The sequence below is a fragment of the Hetaerina americana genome, unplaced genomic scaffold (assembly GCF_022747635.1).
Source record: "Hetaerina americana unplaced genomic scaffold, ioHetAmer1.1.p SCAF_49, whole genome shotgun sequence".
Classification (NCBI taxonomy): domain Eukaryota; kingdom Metazoa; phylum Arthropoda; class Insecta; order Odonata; family Calopterygidae; genus Hetaerina; species Hetaerina americana.
In genome coordinates this window covers 1,522,519-1,543,736 of record NW_027287084.1, presented here as the reverse complement: position 1 = coordinate 1,543,736, position 21,218 = coordinate 1,522,519, and the positions used below count along the sequence as shown (strand labels likewise).

At 38.1% G+C, this 21,218-nt stretch overlaps 1 protein-coding gene across 1 annotated transcript; it reads right to left on the bottom strand.

Moving 5' to 3' along the window:
* Positions 1–8,730: 8,730 nt before the first annotated feature.
* LOC139693415 (probable serine/threonine-protein kinase kinX) lies at positions 8,731–10,083 on the bottom strand. The gene has a single exon (XM_071591550.1). The coding sequence runs from the start codon at positions 10,081–10,083 to the stop codon at positions 8,731–8,733; it is 1,353 nt and encodes a 450-aa protein (XP_071447651.1).
* Positions 10,084–21,218: the final 11,135 nt, after the last annotated feature.

The following is a 21,218-nucleotide window of genomic DNA, read 5'->3' as shown; positions in this document are numbered from 1 at the left end:
GAATTTGGAACAACACTATTCTTTGCTATGATTCTGTCTGAGGTATAGCCAGAAGATCGATGATAATTGTGGGTAATTTAATTATTGTATCATTAGCAATCGTTTAGAAAATTTGTGTAACGTATCGTGGAAAAATATTCACATTCAATAGTTATAACATGCGCAGTAAAATATTTATTCATGTTTGGACTTGTTTTGAAATTTTCTTTGATGGATAATTTTCTGTCCTTAAATAACTTACATACTTAGAGATTCATCTCACGAAAGTATGAATTTATTATCCCTTTCTTAGAATGTCTGGCGGACTTTACAGAATTATCACAAGGATCCCAGGTTTATCGTAACACGTTACGAATGTTTTTCTATCATCATTTGTAGGCATTTTTCTTTCATTTTCTTTCTAACTGGGTAGTAAATGCAGCATGATATGAAGTATATTGGATGAACAAGAGAACTGACACATCCTTTTATTTAGTTTTTTTATTTTTAAAATGTTTATTTGGGAGCCATGTGGTATAATTGTAAATGGCTGTAAAATATACCTTTCCATTTCTGCGACAACTCTCAGTAAGCCTATGATAACATGATGCCCGCATGACTAGATATTATATATATAAAAGAAGATCCTATATGAAGAGAAGGATACTGCTTCAATAACGTTTCCACGACCAGATTTTAAATTAGCTTATTATGAGATATTGTAATAACTGACTCTTTTTAAGGAGATTTTTTATGAATATTTTGTTCTATATTTCCAATATGAACGGCACATTATTCAAAACCTCTCCTTTATAATCACGGTATCCCGTGGGGTGATGTCAGTGGCTGGTTAAGTTTCTTATTGTTAGAAATGTGTCGAGAAAGACGGATATTCGTGCATGTTGGGCTGAAAGTATGAGGGAAACTCATTCCCTCTGTTAATAAATGTCATGATTATCCAGGGCATTTGTTATATCAGTTAAAAAATGCTATTTAGCCCTTCGTAAAGAAACTTATGCAGTGGCGGTTGTGCGTTGGCCATGTAAACTCGTCCAGATTCCTCTTCAAAGGGAATCTATGAGGTATTATATTAAAGGGTTGGGATATGCAAGTGATAGAAACAATGCGGAAGTCTACGCCTTGGAAGTGTGGGATACAGTGTCTTCGTCCATCATTCATGAGTTCATTCATAAGTTAATAAACTGAATGAATAAGAGCTAAATTTCTGATTGCAAAGAATGACATTTCTGCACAACGCTAAAATATGACGACTCAGTAGCATGTCCGGTAACAATTATGTAGTTCCTAATCATTCTTGAATATTTGGATGCAAGAAAACTTAAATTAATGAGTTTTCCAATATCCCTGTTTATTTCATTTTGTGTGTTACAATTAGTTTCAATCTTTTATACGAATTCTGTTTTTGAAATAGGTGCCGACTGAATGACATTCACCATGTATTTTTCATTCTCATATAAACTCCATAATTTATATAGCGATGCATTCATCCCGCTTTGGTATTATAAAAGTTAGTCTCTCTATAATTTCTATAACTATTAATATCGCCAATTATTTAGAACATTACTTTGACTGCAAATTACCAAATACCTGGCAATAATCAATATTTATGTCAAGTTTTACCCCCCCCCCATATCAGTGATTAAGTTGGTCATACGCAGGTCAATTTGTTCACGTCTTGCGCATTATTTATCATATCGCAATTTTACCGAATGAGATCGAGGTTTTAAATAAAGTCTCGTTATCCTAATTTACCGATTTCCTGAAAGACTGTGGTATACATATTCTAAAATAAAATCACGGCTAGGAAGTATTTTGCGTCATATGAAATTTTATGCAGTAATATCAAATCGCCGCATGTGCAATGAGCAGTTTTTCGAAACTAGAAAGAAGCCTAGGTTCAACAGCGCTCGTGGCCATTAGCCTAACTGTGGTGTGTACTGAGTCACATTGGGCCGGCTCTGAAGACCTTAGGATAAGAATAACTTTTTTAGTCAATATTTCAGTGAACAAGCCATTGAAATTGACTGCTTTTTCTTGTCCTTCTTGCGTAAGGGTTTTCAAATCCACGCTAACTCTTTATTCCTTTTATGTAATTCTCACATACATACTAAACATTCGTGACCATAAAATCAAATGAAGAGTAAAAACGCCGTTACTTCTTGAAACCTAAGCAAACTAGATGCATGGATAATTTTTTCAGATGTCTAACTTTATAAGCACTGAGAAAAATCTAGCTCCTACGCGGACCTTGTGCATCAGAAATTTTAAGATGTTAAAATAACTGTTATTCTGTACTTCCTTCTCTGCCCACTCTTCACTGGTAGTTACGTAATCGTGGGCCTTAATTAAAAATTGCAAAATTTTGGATTGTACTGAAGTCATCATCCCTGCATCCTGTTCGCAAAGGGAATTAATTTTTTAACAAATCTGTCAGGGAAATTAAATGACGCACTTAAAATTTCCATCCTATCACAATACTTTATTTTATTAGATTGGAGATTTACGAGTATGTTAGTAGATTGGAGGAAAATGAAAAATTATATTTATCCCAAGAGTAACCGAATTTTGAAGAGGCCCTTTTTCGGAGTCAGCGTCAAATGATCATAATTTATATTTAAATATTTTCACCAATAGTGAGAAAGGAACATGGTGGATTTATGTTCGTTTGATGATTTTATACGATTAATTTGCTCGTTAATCGACTTTTTACGGAAGTTTTATTCATCTGCCTTTTTATTAGGGGTTATCTTTCCGATATGTAGGTAAAAACTTCACCTGTTGCGTAGGCATGTACCAAAAGAATATCCTTCAAACCCTGTAGGCTTGGACCGTATTTGTATTTTAGTTGTATTTCATGTAATCATACCACTATTATCAAGACGAATAATGTTAACGATTTAAATGATACTACTGCCGTAGTTACTCTTACACGTTTTACGGTAGTTGCTGAGAATACACCTAATAGGGTGTGGAGGATTTATAGGGTTGGCTGACTTCTGTGCGAAGACCACAGTTGTCTTGTTTGTTCTCAGTTTATTGGGTAAAGAGAGAACCTTTGCTATTCCATGTAAAATATTTATTTCACCAGACCATAGCTTCGCAAGCTGTGCATCACGACCAGGCAGGTTTATTTATTAGAAATTTTCACTTTCCACGGGAAGTTGCTTAATGCCCCAAGTTCTCTTTAATTTCCAGCACTAAAAAATTCACCGGAAGTGATCACGACCTGCGTAATCAAAAGCCAAGGACACTTTAGGATAAACTATCCAGCTAGTTGGACTCATTTGAGTACGTGGACTGAGAAAAGAAAAGAGGTAATGACTCAAACCTAAAAGGAACGGAAGTATTTGTTTTGGTCAAGGCAGGAGTCAGTTGCATGTAACTCCTATGCATACCTATTTCCTTCACTCGCCTGTGGTCGTTCGTTAGCACTTAGGTTGTATTACGGTAACACGTCGCCGGGAAATGCATGAGACCTTGAAAGATTTTCGAGTGGCTTGGCTTAATGCCACCGTCACACCTCAATGTTATAATTGAAGGTCAGTCGGAGTTCATTGTCTTATGTTGAGTATCATGATTTCGACTATTCACATGGGCAGAATATCAATATGTTGTCAATTAACTTAATAGGTAATCGCCAGCACAGTCACCGAATCTTCGGGGATGATGTCAGAATATACTCCCGTCGCAATCAATATTTTTATACTTGCGGATTTAATGTGCATTGCAAAATATCCACGGCTTACGAATATCAGTCCTAGAAATTGCCATGTCAATCGATAGCAATGCTGTTATTATTTAAATTTTAATCATTCAATATAATGTTGGTTATATTTTCCTTGAAATATATGGATACACGCCGTAGACGACGTTAAAAGTAAAAAGGCAATATTTTCAGCGACTTTTTGTCAGAAAAATTCCAACGAATGTGCTTCCCTAACCCAGTATTTTATATAGCATCTATAGTCAATACAAATTAAATATGGAACCGACCTCTGTAATGACTTTCAGGAACTCTTTCCGGCTTTGCTAAAGGTGTGATAAGATATTTTAAATAGGTTTTCATAACTTTGGCGGGAGCGAAATGATGAAAGAATTTTCCCATACATTTTTATCACACTGATAAAATTTTACTCGCCAGTTTTTTATAATTTTACTATTCATACCAACCGTGAATGCTGGAATTTTGTCGGTTATAAAATCGTACGGAATATATCTTCCGATTCTTTCTCTTACTTATACTTCATACGATAAGATTATTGAACCATTTCATTCATTATCGTTGTGATTCGCTTGTCGCCCGGCCGTGGACGGTAGAATCCTCCTACACCCGAGTGCGTTCCTTTCTATTCATAGCTCATTCGTCCAATTCATCACGTTCCATTCAGTCTGTCACGATTGTCATCCGGATGTCTCTCAGCGAGAATTTGCTTGGTGTTCTTTTGTTCTTACCGCAGATATTTTTCATTATGTATGTGTCCCCTGCCCTACGCATTTTCATTCATTCTCATAGAGAGCTGCCCATTTATAATAACGAGAAAAACCAAAATGGAACTTATGCTTATTTAGCTTTCCTTTCTTGTGCTATATTTGTGCAATCCAAAGGCACCTCTATGAATTTCGTTAACATTTGACTCACGGTGAGTTTATGACTACCTTTGTGTTGTGAACGCTCATCGTTATTATTAATATTCAGCGTTAAGTTCTCTAAGCAATGGAAGGACGAATTATGTAAACACCAGACAACTTATCTATCAAAATCAGCATCATATTTAACTAAATGTAAATGATAATGTACCAATGTAAATATTTCCTAACCCGCACAATGCCATAACGATATCAGTTCCGAGTATGGCAGTGGAGGTCCTTTGGCAAATGCTAAGCTCAGAATATTTCTAAAACGCAACTTAGGAAAATATGCCATGCCTAAGATTAAGAAGTTCTCAAGATGTGTTTTTATAAAATTGAGTAAAAGTCACCTAGCATACTAAAGGAATAAAACTCTTGTTTTATCGCTTAAATTTTAATGTACGCCTGAGACGCATACAATTTACAATAAATTAATCGATGCACACGAAAAATAAGTGAAATAGAAATTGTCTTTAGATTCCTCTTAAGGTCATTTAAGGTAATATCCTGGTTATAGCTAGGCTGTAGACTGTCTCTATAAAAGTAAACAATTCCTTAGACTTCTCAAGCCATAGTAAAACAGAACATATTTAGACCATCATTACATAATTGCTCATTATTCTCTTTTGTTCCATACAGTTTTCCTCACAAAGTTCTATTTTCCCTAACATCATTCAGTACCTATCATTTTAATTTCTTTTCCATCAGCTTTTTTCGTTTAAACTGCTGTATGATAAGGTATATTCTCCTAAAAGATAGCGGGAGTAGGCTATATCTCCCTTGGCTCTTCCTTTGTAGTAATCTGTGCTCTTCTTTATTTTGCTGTTGGACCAGTAGAAGGTAGCCCTTACCAGTTTCCTCTCTTTTTCATTTCGGCCTTCTTTTGGTTAATTGCTTTCCCCGGCTTTCATGCTCCGTTTTATGTTGAGGATTAGTTTGCACGATCTGCTTTCTTGCTTCTTTCAGGAATTATCATGTTATCCTTCATATTTTACAGCGCTTACACTAATTAGTGCACTGAATTTTTTAAAGAATGGTTTCTATTTTTCAGGCTAAGATAATTTTATAAAACGTTGTATTCTAATTATTTTTTATTTGATCTTATTTTTTCCAATTTTCCTAAAGAGGTATTATGAAGGTACGTGATATTGAGTTCCTTTCGCGCGTTTCTTTCCCTTCATTCACAATCGTCCACAACTGAATGCATGTTATTCTAATTCTGAGACTTCTAATATTACTTGTCTTGATTCCTTCGATCACATTCATCCTTGTCTTTTGCGGCCTACCCCTTTCTTTCAGACCGCATAATCTTATTTTCTATATCTCTTTGCTGATTCCTCCATCATCCTTTGGCGCACAGTGACCTAATCAATATTGAACACTTGATTCATACTTATCTATCATAGTTTCATTAAATGCACTCATATTTTAATAAAAAATACTCCTATTAACGCATAACCACAGAATTTATTCAACACCTAATCTGGAATACCTTATCTTCGTTTCTATAAATTAATGTACTCGTAGGAAGGAGTATACTTTCATGCATTGGAATTTTTGCTGCCTTAAAGTCATTTTTTACTCCTTCCAAATACTACCAGAAAACTTTCTACCGGTATTCTTGCATATATTAATGCTTCATATATCTTACTTTCCACGTGGACATACTAACAATTAATACAAAATTTTCAAGTCACTCAATTTCCTACTCACACGTACGGTTTCCCTTACTTCAAACACCTTTTTTGTAATATTCGATGACACCTCATTCACTCCACGTTCTTTCAGGACCTCTCACAACTTCCATCTGTTTACATTGTCTCATAACTTCCCCAATCTAACAATTTCACATTTAACTTTCTTCACGTTATCCAAGCATTCCTCAAGTACGTGCTGGAGAGTAGGTAGTTGCACTTCCCCTGTCTAATAAATAACGCATTCCACTCATTATATTTTTTCCCATGTTTCCTTCCTTACGCTTACAATCTACACTTCATCGGATAATTTCCCCCTCTTATTCAAAACGTTAATTTTTTTATGATCCTTGCCCGTCTTCTTCACTCAAATTTCAATTAATTGTTTTCATTTCGATGAAATTGGATTTTATCGATGGTAAATGTCATGAAATGTGGTGGTAGCATTGTAGCAATGAGATGCTCCTGTGGAACCTTTCATTGTTTAGGTACCTTAAAAATATCTCTAAACCATTATAAACCACACATAGTCCTCGAATCAGACGGAATTTGGACCCGAACGGATAGCCCGCTAATCCACGATCCTCAAATTGCATTGACTGCTGAAACATTATTAAAACCATGCCCATACATATATTGAGTAATTAACTGTAGTAACTGAACCAAATTTCATTTTCCGTTGCATTTATCCCAATAAATCAAGAATTTTATAATTTCGACACTCGCGGAGGTGTTTGATTTAGTGTCGTAGAAACTCTGATTGGCTATAATAAATGCCCTTAAAATTGCAATAGAATGTAAAGATTTCGAATAAAATCAATCCCCAATATTTTCAACAAACCCCGAAAGTTATTTGATTTGGCTATCGATGCCTGGTAGGCAGAGTAACCGTTTGGGATTGGCTCCTATTTTTTCCTTCAAACATCGCGATCATTGGCCGTTTCAACATTTTAGATCTGTTTCGACTTTAGCTCTCAACTAAGCATGCATTACTTTAGGCATTTGTTGCCTTCTTCCCATTCATAAATTCCATGGCAGATAGACGTGACGTCATGCAATACTCAACTACGTGCCAGATTCAGTTGAAGGAGCCAGTTACCTCCTTTGTTTGAGCTTGTCTATTCTCAAATAATGTTGAGACCACCCAGTCATAGGTTATGTTATTACAGTGACCGAACCAGTTTTGAACCCGGAGCAGTTGACATTCGGACACTTTACCTCTCGTGCAACAAAAAAATTATCCTAATTCGCGCAAGGCCTTAAAAAATTGGTAACATTACGATTTTATTTCAATAAAGTTCTAATAAAGAATTTTGAGTGTAGCGTTGTATTAAAATTTTTAAATGGAGGACCCTATCGACTAAGAAGATATTGAATCAGCCACCTTGGAGATCATATTCCACAAAGGTTTCCATTGTTGTTGCGTCGTTAGCTCTTCTTTTGTTGTGCTTGCCAGGTTGATTGGTAGGTTTTTAGGATTTTTAAGTGGGTTTATACCTTTTATGTTAATGTCACCAGAAAAAAAACACTTTCAAATGTTACTGTTGAAAATAATTATTTTTTATTTGGCTCTGGAGCTATTGTGGTTAATGTACAAGACTTGGCTATTTTCTGAAATGGCTTTGATAATATTTAAGGGGTTGTTAGAGAAAGAATTTGGCCGTGCGTTCGTGCTCTCTGGTTGGTTAATCCTCTGTGAAGCTGTATTCACTGGGCAGAAGGCTGCGAATTTTTCTCATAGGGTCTGCTGAGGTTATATTATCTCATCGACGACTGGACCTTGTAAAAATGAAAAAGACCATTTATAAATCACCGCAACCAAATATTAGATACCGAGAGTTAATTTTTGATGTGTGACGGTTTGGTCGCAACTTTTGGACACCGGTTTTATTTTGATCGCTAAAATTGGGATATTGTATGATGATAAAATATGGGCGATTTGGAAATGGGAAATCATTACCTGATCAAATTTCCTAATCACTTAGTACTTAATTCCTCATAATGAGACTTCCAATTTAGTTATTACCTTTCACTGGGGCATATAGCGTCTTGACTTAGGACTTTGTAATAGTAAAAGTACTTTAGTCCTAACTTCATTTGTACTAAGAAAGCTTACATATGATATAAACGAGTTCAAACATGTACAACAGTTCAATTTGCATTTTTAATGTCATTTTCAATAATCAATTCGAAAAAATCAAATTGTGGCATCAAATTGTGGTATCACAAACAAAGAAGTGGAATAAATTATAATCGTTTCCACGGATTCTGATCAAAAATGCTAATCGATACGGTATATTAATATGATGAAATGAAATTTTCGAATCTTTCTGCTCATAATAGAAGTTATAGGAAGGTATAAGGCATACCGATATAGAGAATCGCAACTTGTGCCGGGTTCGTGGCCTCACCTTGATCCACTGAAAGCAGAGGCATGGCTGGATGCAAAAGATACTCCGTTGCCCCGGCTGGAGCTGGAACTTGAAGCTCTCGCCGAAGCGGAAGATCCTGAACTGCCACCCGATCCTCCGCCAATGTAAGGTGTCACACCGCCGAAAAGTTTGTCCGGGAAAATATTCCAGCCGAACGCACCTCCGAAACCTGGGAAAGAAGACGGCTTTTCCTGTTCCGGAAGTGACTGCTCCTTCGGAGTCGCTGGCTTCTTGGGTGCTTCGCGCTCTTCTGTGACCGCGCTGTCATCTTTGTGGGCAGTTTCCGGGATCTCGTGACTTTCCTTGGGGGAGTCCGGCGTGGAACCTTGAATTGACTCCTTGGCCGCTGGGTCTTCGGCTTCAGCTACGACGGGACTAGGGGGTTCTTCGGGGGTATGCTCGTGAGACTCGACTGGCTTCTCCGGGATCATCTCGGAAGCTGGCTCGTCTGATTCAGGTTCTGCGGATTCCGGATCTTCGGGCGTAATTTCTTTGGAGGCGGGTTCGTGGGAAACGGGCTCTTCAGATGCGGCTTCAACTGGCACAGGTTCCTCGGAGGAAATTTCGTTAGATGCAGGCTCATCAGATGAAATTTCTTCAGATACAGGCTCCTCTGATGCATTCTCCTCCGAAACCGGCTCTTCGGATATTCCTTCGGAGATTGGCTCTTGGGTGGCTTCCTCCGACTGAGGTTCTTCTGTAATTTCTTGTGACAGAGGCTCTTCGGTGTGTTCTTGAGATAGCGGTTCCTCCGTAGCTTCTTGAGACGGATGCCCCTCGGTTATAGCCTCAGAGAGTGGCTCTGGAGTTATTTCTTCGGAAAGGGGTTCTTGGGTTATTTCTTCGGAAAGGGGTTCTTGGGTTATTTCTTCGGAAAGGGGTTCTTGGGTTATTTCTTCGGAAAGGGGTTCTTGGGTTATGTCTTCGGAAAGGGGTTCTTGGGTTATTTCTTCGGAAAGGGGCTCTTGGGTTATTTCTTCGGAAAGAGGTTCGTCGGAGGAAGACTCTTCCCCCGTGGCGCCCTCGGAACTCTCTTCGTTGACTTCCTCTCCAGACCCCGCGGTATCATCTTCCACGGCCATTGCGGGGAACATGACGGCCATTACTGGAGCAGGCTCTTCTTGCTCACTAACTTCGGCGACGGGAACCTCTTCCTGAGTATCTCTTACAGCCGGTATCTCTTCTGCTTCATTGAGTTCTGGTACAGCTCCTTCACCAGCGGACAACCCGTGTGATCCTGGATGACCTGCATTTCCAACGCCAGCTATTACGTTGTTTGAAGCGAATGACGCTCCTGGGCCTTGACCGAAAAAGGCACCGTAGCTCATTGCGTTTCCGGAGCTGTAGAAGGGATGCGAGACAGGAACAACAACTGCAAACCAGGAAGAAAAATATTAAATTTTGGCTCTAGAATGGATGAAAAACGCATTTTCATAGCTGTCGTTAGGTACAGTAATATGCTCAATATATTTTGTTTCTCTAATGAAGATTTCTTTTCGGTCTAATTACAAATGACGATGTGCCGCATAAAGAATGCTCCAAACAATATGTTCGGGGTAATTATTTTTCGTCACGCTTGGGTTATTTCAAGCATTTCGGTAGTCTTGTCGAAAATTAATTGCAGCAATAATTTTTCATTATTATGATAAATGAAAACATCCGATTTGTAGTTAGCTCTAAAATTAACGTGATGTGTTTTTTTGTTTAATTTCTCTTGGTCTCTTTCAACAGCGTCAGTTTGCTTTAAAATGAAGCAGGTGAGATTTTTGTATTTTAGTTGTCATGAAAATGTTTGTTCAGTACAACTCATGCATAAATTCTTTGAGATTGGATTATCGATACTTTTTAATTGGTTTGGTTGTCATATTGATAGCAGCTTTAATCAAAGGACTACTCTCAGGATTGTCACAGTTTCAGAATAGCTGCTTTTGAATAAAACAAGGAACATAATATTCGCCTTATTTTTCTTGATTTTTACAAAAATTATATTGAATCTCTCTATTCTCTAAAAACCGACAACATTTTAAATTTATCTAATTCTTCTTAAACCCAAAAGCTTTAAAAACCCTTAGCGAATCCTAGACTGTACATGTATTATTCAGCGACTCCTATGCTATATTATTCAGCAATTCCTATAGTATATTATTAGAAAATGGTAGAAAAATATTCACTACTATAGATCGAATGAAAGTGTAAAATAATGACGCGTGAAGACTAAAATATCAAAGTAGTTATTTATAATTCAATTCTAAAATTTTATCCTGAATTGAAATAAATTAATTTTAAGTGTAATGTATGCCCTTTTTTTAAAAAAAGAATTTTTTAAATAAGAGTTGAAAAATTACGTACTGATCCGTGGTAATTCTGCAGTGACCTCGCTATTCCACGTAGGAATCCAAAAGTAGACTGTGGGACATAAAGAACACAAATCAACGAATTGAGTCAGTTCACTCCAAACTCGAGGATAAAATTATGAATTGTCTTAAAAACCAGTCATTTAATCAAGTAGGAGTAAATTACTTGACGGTGAAATATCGTCCAAAATTTGAGGTATAATGAAGTACAAGGAAACGAAGTCATGAAAATGTTTACTGAGGTTAGTAATTTCACCAGAGAAAGTCAGAGTTGAGTCCATTGTTGAACTCCCAAACTTCGACAATGTTCTACTCCATTAAAGTTCATTTTGGCGTAAAACAAGAGACGTGTCTGTATTACCTTGTGCCACATTAATGTGTATGTTTATTACCCTTGGTAGCCTTAAAATCCCATGTATTTGGTTGCGTTTTAAAATTCCTCGAAGTTAGTCGTTCTCTGTCTTGTTTTTATTCTCCCAACCCATACTTTTCCATTCTTCACTTATCTAGCCCATTCTCAAATTCACGGCATTGCGATGAACGATATATTCAGCAGGATGGAAAACGGAAGAGTTAACTCCTGCCGTGGGGTCATTCGCCTTCGCGGAAAATGAAACTATTTGATTTTTTGAGATTTCTACGGGCCGTAGTAATGAACATCGAGGGTGTGGGTACCACGGATGAGGAGACTACACATTTTCTTCAGTTAAATTCGGACGAGGAGACGAATTCCTCGTGCGTCAATGCTCATCGCCCGTCCTCCTCCTCAGACTAGGGGGTGGGCAGATTAATCGAGATATGCCTTCGCCTCCAGCGAAAGACGTGAGTGGAGTTGACGGGGGAGGGAATTCGAGGGGGAGGAGGGGTGGTGAGAGGGGCGTGGCTAGAGGAGGGAGGAGGTGGCGGTCAGGAGTGCCGCTGGTCATGAGAGGAGAGGGGGCGACGGAGGCGGGAGAGCGGGGGGTATCAGCACAGAGGTGCTCCACGGGCTGTCAGCATTCACTTGCCCATCACGTACCTCCCTCCCGATGTGCGAGTCCGCCAGTCTTCCCTCTCTCCTTGCTCTTTCTTTTTCCCTTTCTCTCTTTCCATTCTCCTCAATTTTCTCCAACCCGCTCCCCAAATACTTGGCTCTCCACGATCCTTTGCCCTCAACACCTTCCCCGTGTCCCATCTGCAACTTTCGTCCGCCTCCACGTGTAGGCAGCGATGAGCGGAGCCAATGGTTTCCGCACGTATTAGGGCACTTCCCCTCCCTCCCTCTTCCCCAACTTACCCAACCACCTCACTTTTCCGCACATTCCTTCTTATGTTTTTGCGTTGTTTTTTGTCGTATTCCTTTCATTATCTCAGAAACGTTTGGGTCACGAACACGACTAACGACTGTAAGATAACACGAAATTCGTGTTAGCTTACATGGATACATGCTCCAAGATGTGAGATGAAAACAACGCAACATGAAACCATTGAAACCTAACTCATAGACGCGGCCGGATTCAAACTCACAATTATTTTTGTCTGCACTTTAAAATACAAATGCCGGGTAGCAAGTGTTGGAATAATGCAGTGGTGAAATGGTATGTTGGGATATGCGTTAATATATCAATATATTTTCTGGGAAAGTGAAAACTATGAATGAGTTTTATAGGCTTTAGGTTATACAAATTTGACCCCTTCCAAAATGGTTAGCGGTTTGCCATGAAAATTCACGAACAAATGAAAACCAATTCGAAGTTGCTGCTTTAATTCTTCTTTTTAAATCACCTGCAATGGTCCGCAGACATGCTATACGAAAATAGCTTAATTATTCTATCCATGTCCCAATGAAAGTCAATGAAATGTGAAGATATTGTGCTGAATTATTGTAATGAAAATTGCGGCTGTAGTTATGCACCGATATCGCACTGCTTCGCATGATGTTAGGACGGATGCCTTCTTGCCCTTTTAAGTTATCACTTTGGAAACGTACAGTATGGAAGCCAACATATATGATGTATAGGGTATCAATAATCAATATTCTTTGCTTCTTTTGTAACAAGTGCATTCAACAATAATTTTGATAAGAGAACCATGTGAAATTTATTATGAAATTCCTATGAGGTACACTTCTATTGAGCTTAGAAGACAATAGCTGAAAAAACTTGGGTTTCCAATTGTATTGGCGGTATTACTATGGCTACCAGATAAAAGCATTTTTGCTCACTCTAAGACACTTTTCTGTAGGGAATGGGCGTTTTGTGATGAATGGAAGGTGTTTTGCAATGAGCATCAAGTAGGTAATAATCATTGTAATTGGTGCAACTGTCTTATTTTGTACCATTTAGCTGATTTTCAATTTACCTTGTTAATGGTTCCTTTGTTTACTGATTTCACTCTCTCCAGAGTAATAAAAGTATAAACTGTTGGGGGCTGTTTAACATTCGCGGATTAGGAGGTTTAATTACTACGGATGAGAATAATGTTTTTGTTGCAGAAGCAGTGCCCTATGCAATGCGAGGAAACTAGTAACGGACTGGAACTTGAAGGTATGCCGCCCAGCAGCCGTGATTTCCCGAAGCGTGCTCGCTAAAGTCCTCTGCGAGGCACCCAATTATCCAAAGTCGAGTGCTAATGAGAGATTGCTCACCGTGTCGTGCGTATCTCCCGCTGATGGACGCTCCGTGGCTGCTGACCGCCAGGAGCACCAGTAACAGCAGATGGTTGAACATCTTGTGGCGTTGGATGGATCCGCTGGGGGTATCGAGCTTTTGTCACCGGTTGTGATATCTCGGAAAGATTGGTGAATAGACGACGCTCCCGTGGGCTTTTATACCGCGGACCCCCCGCAGGCGCCGAGACGACCTCGTTAACGCATCCCGTGGCCTCCCGCAGCCCCTCCCTGCCAGAAGCAGCCTCCATGGGCGACCCCGCCTTTTTGGCGATTGCCACCCCACCCCACCCACCCCCTCCTAGCCCCCCCGTCAACCACGTCCTTACTCCCCCGCGACAACTGCCCTCCGGTTTCCCTTTCATCGACGGCCGACGAAGTCCTTTATTTCGTTTTTCTTATAGGAAACTATGCCCGAATCCAAATGACGTCGGTGCAATGGATTTGTGAATTTGGCTACTCCGTCGGCACAATGGAAAACAAGCATTTCCAACGATGCAGCGGAAAATTTATTTTTTCATCTGTTCTGAAGGTTTTTGAGGATCAGACCTTGCATGTACGATTAGATTTAATTGCTTAAAAATATCAAAATGTCTCAAGAGTTAGGCCTCATTGTATCTGTACCTGAGGTCTGCGTATGAGGGACGAACGGCATACAAGGGTTATTTACTGTATTTTGTTAGGAGTTTTTATTTGCAAGATTGAAGTTCAAGACGTTTTAAATGGAATATAATTTAATCTTCGGAATTTAGTGTGAAACAAAATTCAATTCGAACGTAAATTGATGGTGTCATGAGGACAGTTTAAATTTTTTCTCATTTATTATGGTGTTATGGCTCTTTTACTGCTCTTACTTCAATGACTTTTATACTTCATCTCAGCCAACGCGCGTTCAAAAAATTCCTTGTCACTTCTAATTGGAAAAAAGCAAATTTGATAATTCGATTCCCCAATATCCTACGCTTCCCGATTAGTTGGTATTTTATAGTTCAATGTGGGAGTAAGAGCGGGTTGACTTAGCGTTCAGAGCCATCGAATGATTCAATAGGCTGTTGAATATTCTCAATATTGCAAATCATAATTTACATTGACACACTTGAAAGCAAAACTCCACTTTGGTCAACATTTATAGATACGATTGGCCATCATGGACATCAGCCTCATCATAGATTATCAATTCGAATATTGGTTTGTCGCAGCTTCCCAAGTTATCCTGCTATACTTTCAAGTTTTCATATGTAACTTGCGCTGCATGAAATTCACTCTGTCTCATATCATCTGCTCCTCGTAATCCGTCTTTGATCCTCCCTCTAGGTCCTTGCAGGTATGGTCCTGGCTAACATTTCGCGACTATAATCAGTCATAAAGAGGTTAACTTCATGAAAAAGTTTATTTTTTAGAAGAAAAAGAATTAGAATTTTGAATAATACAATTTTTTAAATTAATAAGCACTACGCGTTATGTACAATAAACATGTATCTTAAATTATTTCGGATTAAATGAGAAAAGTTTTGTTATCATTCACTATGATTTCATGGAAAAGGCATTTTTAACAACAGTTTTATGCCTATTTAACTTTCATAACCACTCTTGGCTTGTGCTCTTAAACAAACGAAATCACAGTATTTAGCCATATACTCTTTTTAAGATTGGTAAGAAAAGAGTTCACCTGGAAATAATCCCATAGATAGGAGTGTAAACGTTTGAAATTTGGTTATGTAGGGAAGTGGGGTCATTTCCTTCTCGTGAGTTTCTTGCGGTTTCGTACGAAGTTTTAGGGTCCATAAAGTCGTGAATCTTGAATTTAAGAAGTTTGTACAAAGCTATCACCCAGGATTAGAACTGAGACTTCATTTAGCAAGCTAACGCTCTATTCACTAGGGGATCTAGCCAAACTGCTTAAACCATGGTATGCCCGATATTACTTGTGACATTTATGATGCATAAAATATACAAGAGGTGTAAATCTGAAAGCGCAGAAAGAAAATATTTGGACGATCTGTCTTTTGGAATCGGATCGGGGATTTGGAAAACTCATGTCTGGAAGAGGTGACATTATTAAGTACCAATTTTGTCGGCCCCGGTGGCTTAGGGGTAAGGTCCTCGCCTGCCAACTGAGAGGTCCTGGGTTCGATTCTCGCGTAGATGGATTTTTCTCAATCTAGTGCTTAATGTATGTAATTATGTTCAATGTAATTTCTAAGGATTAGGTGGAAGAAGGGACCTCGAAGAAGGGAAGTATCAACCTCGCCCAATTAAGATGAAAAATAAATAAGAAATGAATTAATAGTAACCTCAGATGTAACCTCAATTACGATATACTATCACTTTTTAGTTAAGTTTAGTTAAAGATTTACAAAACAACCGTTATTCCGTTTTTGTTCATATTCCAGCATCGGTGATAGAAATTTAAAAGCAAAGAAATGACTAATAACTACGTTTCAGACCCTGAATGTGTACGCTGAAGAGGATTTCACTTAGATTTAGATCACTTCCGATAAGTGTTCCAGACTTTGGAAAAGTTTTTCACGGAAAGCGTCGAATGAACATTAAAGAAACGGAGAAAGCTAATTCGACAGAAGTTTGATTTCGGACACACGATGCCAAAAGAAGTTCTCAGTACGGAGAAATAAAAACGTAGACTCGAGGAAAGGGCGCCAAGGCAATAGAAGGAAGGTCCCTGTGCCAAGGCAAATCGCATTATATTAACGTAGAAAATACTAGCTAAACAACTGATGTAAATTACATACGTATACTTCTAAAAGTCATTGATTAGATTTATTTTTGATCAGTTTTTTTCAATTTTAAAAGGTATCTTCTTCTTTTTAAACTGTAAATATAATTTTAAAAAATCAGCAAGGCTCGCAATTATTTACCCTAGATTGATTACCTTATATTTTTAGACGCTGTTTTCTAAGTATTACCTCACCGGATTCAGAATTTAGTTAGTATTCAGGATATCTTTGGTAATGCTTACTTTTGACAATATAAAAAAAGCTATTTTTAAAGTAATTCTTAGCGCGGTACGTATGCGTATGAACACCCATATATTACAACACAAAATATTTGATTGCGTATTCGTGTTTTCTGAGCACTCATGTCCTCACCCTTAAATAAAACTATAGCACCAGATCTTACTTAAAACTATATTACCTTACGTATTGAGATTGAAAAAAATATTCTGCCATATGCTTAATTAGGGTACCTTTTGTTAGGATAGATTTGACGCAAGGCAATGACAGAACATTCAAAATGTTTCTTGCCACTATTTTATTCATTGCAATAAAGTCTCTTATGAACTCGAATTTCATTTTTATTGGTACGTTTTTGGATTCCGACCATCATTTGGAAAATTCAAAGACCAGTATTTAGCACACACCATGTACGTGAATAGTGTTGCCGTCCATTTGTGAAAGAGCTGTCGAGATTTTGACGAAGACAGTTCACGGAATATCATGGGCAAGGTAGTCGAGCAAGACAAAGAGGCGCGTGCAGTGGTGATCTGAAGCTGATTTGGCACAACAGGTATCATGATTGATACACTGCGCACACCGGTACGACGCGAGTTATAATGAAGAGGTCATAAAATTGACTTCGCCTCGTGAATTTCATTAGGGCTGGAACTTGACTATTTTATTTTATCTCGGTGGATAGGTTAACTTAGATGATAAATTTTCTCCAGCATTGTCGTAGAAAAGTAGCGACTTCAGATTATTAAATGGAAGCATTTTGATTGTCTCCAGCTTTCTTATGTTGTGAATAAAGACAAAGATCCCACGGAAGTGGTGCTTTAAAAATTTAAAAATTGTTTGGTCTTTTGTTAACTCAACGGAATGTTGCTGAGAATTCATGTGTTGGAGTGATTAAATAATCAGGTTCGTAGGTACGATAATCCCATATGCCGCTTTTTAGAAATCACTCATATTTCTTTAAAAAAATGGCTTATTTTGGCCCATAGGCTAAAAATAGGTCGGAGGCGCAAAAATTTAGGTCAAACTTTATGGTCAGTTGTAGTGGAAAATTGGCTTTCGATGTGCCCAGACTGCTGAGTTAACATCACGTCGAAAATCCGATCAAAGGCATTTTACGGGAGTATTTCAACATTCATGTCCGAAATAGATATTCGAACTAGGAATGATTCGGTTATTCGGATAGCGTGTTACACGCCCTCACGACGGAAGGTCGAGCAGGTGAGGTGTATGTGTGTAAGGCCAAGCAGCTCTGGTCGGTCTCATTTGGAAGGACGCATGTTCTGCAACTTGAAACTGAATTATTTATTGAATCGAAAATTTCCCAAAAGTACCAGCTATGCAGAATTTATTTAATTTTATACGTATTAGCATCAATTTATAATTAATTTTGCCTGTTTTTCTTACTTATTAACAAGTTTAGGTCCAAACTTGTTCTTATTTATGTGATAATCTTTATGTTATTCAAACTCTATAACGACTATCTTTTATGTACTCTTATACGTATTCTGATCGCGTTCCAAAATGTTCTAATTTAGATTTTAGCTCTCCTATCGCCGGCTTTAGTGATTTTTTTCTTTAAATTTAATGTTGCTTCGTTTGTCAATTATAAAACTTATCAATGATTCTGTTATCTTGATACCGTGATGGCAGTTTTTAGAATAAAATATTCGCTGTACAAGAGGAAACTTTTGAGTTGTGGTAGGCTTCTGACAGGAGGATTCCTACTCCAAATTCGTTTAATATCTCTGGGATTGCTCATCCATATCATAGTGGTTTATTCTTGAAATTCACGGGATGCACAAGGAAAAACGCAGGAATTTATATCCTGAAAGTGTGAATTTTACTTGGTGAATGAGTTAGTGCGATGTTACTAAAGGTCTATTCTTCCCCAATAAAATAACCTTCTACGTGTATTGACTATAATGATGAGTCTTTATAACAAATGGCCTTACACGGAGTCGATTGCAACTTTGAAATGAAGTAATAGATGAGAGAGCGACTCTCTGATGGCCATTTTTCGTGCATCTAATAGAAGACCAATTTAGATATAATTTAGCAAGCTTCTGCTCTATCTATGACAATAACTCGCTAATATTTACCATTACTTAAATGTACATGTGTTAGTTAAAGGGCTACGTATTTTTTTAAGTTCACAAGATACTATTTAGATAACATAGCTAAAGAACTAGGAATGAATTCATACGGTATAACCCCTTTGATTTAGAGACAGGCTAGTGGAACACATTTATATTTTTTGTCTGTTGTGCCACAAATTACCTGTATACCCTCTCACTAGCCAGGGTGGATCATGATTTTAGAAGCTTCTTCTCTCTTCTCTTTTGTCGCCGAGGTTCGAGAGACGACCGTCTGATATCATTGCTACATAGTACCGGAGAAACATAACATGTTCTTAATAAAGGTAGCGGATATGTGATTAAACCAGAAGATCCATCTCAATGCTATATCTATTCTCGTATCAGAAAATAATTCCGCTGCACTTTGGTTAATTTCGCTGGGAAAATATTTTCCCGGGAGCCAGGAAAAGCATGAAATGCAGTTAACTACTAGCGCCTTATTATGTAGGACTTGCCCAATGCCCCACATTTGCGAAATACACACGAATAAAGTGTAATAAAATGAATAGATGATTATACGTATGATTTTATGTATTTAACGCTATTTCAGAACGAAACAAAGCAATAAAATCGTACTACGTCGAAATAATTGAATCATTTCAAATTGTATTTGTAGATTCAATATCCAGAGATATTGATTCTTTGGAAAAATGTAGTAAGAAGAACATTGTTCTATAAAGGAACTCACGTTAAGGACAATTCAATTTTCCTGCACTGCCTGCATTTGCCGTGAAAGTTCTACCACCCAAAATAACACAAATTAATTTTACTGGAGATTCACAAGGGCCTCACCCAGATTTCAAGTGGGGCGATCAACCAAAGAATGTCAGACTAACAATGCTACTATGCCGACATGCGAAGTAGACAGTCAAAAATAATTAGAGTGGAAAAACCTGGAGGTGACGCTGGTAGAACATTTCCAATCGCAGGGGCCCTCCCTTTACTTCGCTGAACACCAGTGCGGAATGCTGATTGACCGAGACTTAGATATTGAGATGCTGGAAAAAACGGGGTCACAGACAATTTCACGGGAAAAGCCAGGATATTCGACTCATTTAACGTCTAATAATTGCGACTAATTTCAATGACTATAACAGATGCCTACCCATATTAATTGTCTTATAAGATTTCTAAATTTTGAAAAGTAAAAAAATGCTTTCATCCAATGGTTTCATTTCTAGTGACTTGAAAAGGGACATTTTGCAAGGCCACAGTCCAAAGTAAAATGCCAATTATATTTCGGTGGTAGTGAAATTATAACGAAAGGATCCTTAAGTCTGCATGAAAACAGTAGCAGTGAGTACTCCTAATTTTTCTGCTACCTCATTATCTAAAATTGAAATCTCCGAGTCGATGACTAGCAGCCGTAGATCAACGAAGTTATGTATCACCATTTTACGGCACGAAATTTATCGGGATATTCCGCTATGAATTAAATTACCGCGGTAAAATATTTTTCTATGCATTAAGGTTACGTCAGTCTGTTTCTTGCAATGAGATGCCGCATGAATTTTCCCAACTAGTATCTAACATACGAGTGATTTCTTTGGCGCTTCATTACCCTGACATGAATTATAGAGAATCAATCCCATTTCTCCATTCCTTCCCTGGGTCATTTCGTCAAACATCCTCAACGTGGCTCGCTCCACCGTTCTTCTCTTTTTTTCGTCTTTGGGACCTAGCCTCATTCGAATTCGCACTGTACGCAACCGCACCCACGCGCTACTTTTTTCGAATAACGTGTGAGCATACAAGCCGATGGATGAAGGATGGGAGACCGATGGAGCCGTGTAAACTCTTACGAAACCGTTCTCGAAGAGCAGAGGACACAAGACGTGAGGTGTCACAAACGTGATGTGTCCACGATTCCGTCGTTGTTTTTACTTTTTACTTTCGGCTCCATCTCATGGTTTTCAACCACACAATAATTCCACCATTTCGTTCTATTACGATTCAGAAGTGGCGAAATGTTCATAAATGCTTTATATTATCATTTCGTCGGGAGCATTCTATGCGGCGTCTTTTTATTCTACTTAATTGGAATTATCTGTAGTGAATAATAATTGACCTTGATGAAAAATTTACCACATGGCTCGAGTTGCAACGTATTTTTTTAGCACTAGTCTAACAGTAAGGTAGGTTTTCGATGGTCCCTGACAGTGCACACTAGTGTACTCATAAGTCCTAACTAACACGATAATTAATATCTTTAAACCTCATTGCAGTAACCCGTTCCTTAGCTCTACATACTTTATACCTCCCTTAATTTCATCCAAATATGGCTATCCTTTACCTTCCTAAGCTCATTATTGCCGAAGGAAATTTTAATAATGCTTACCCGGTTATCGAACTCAA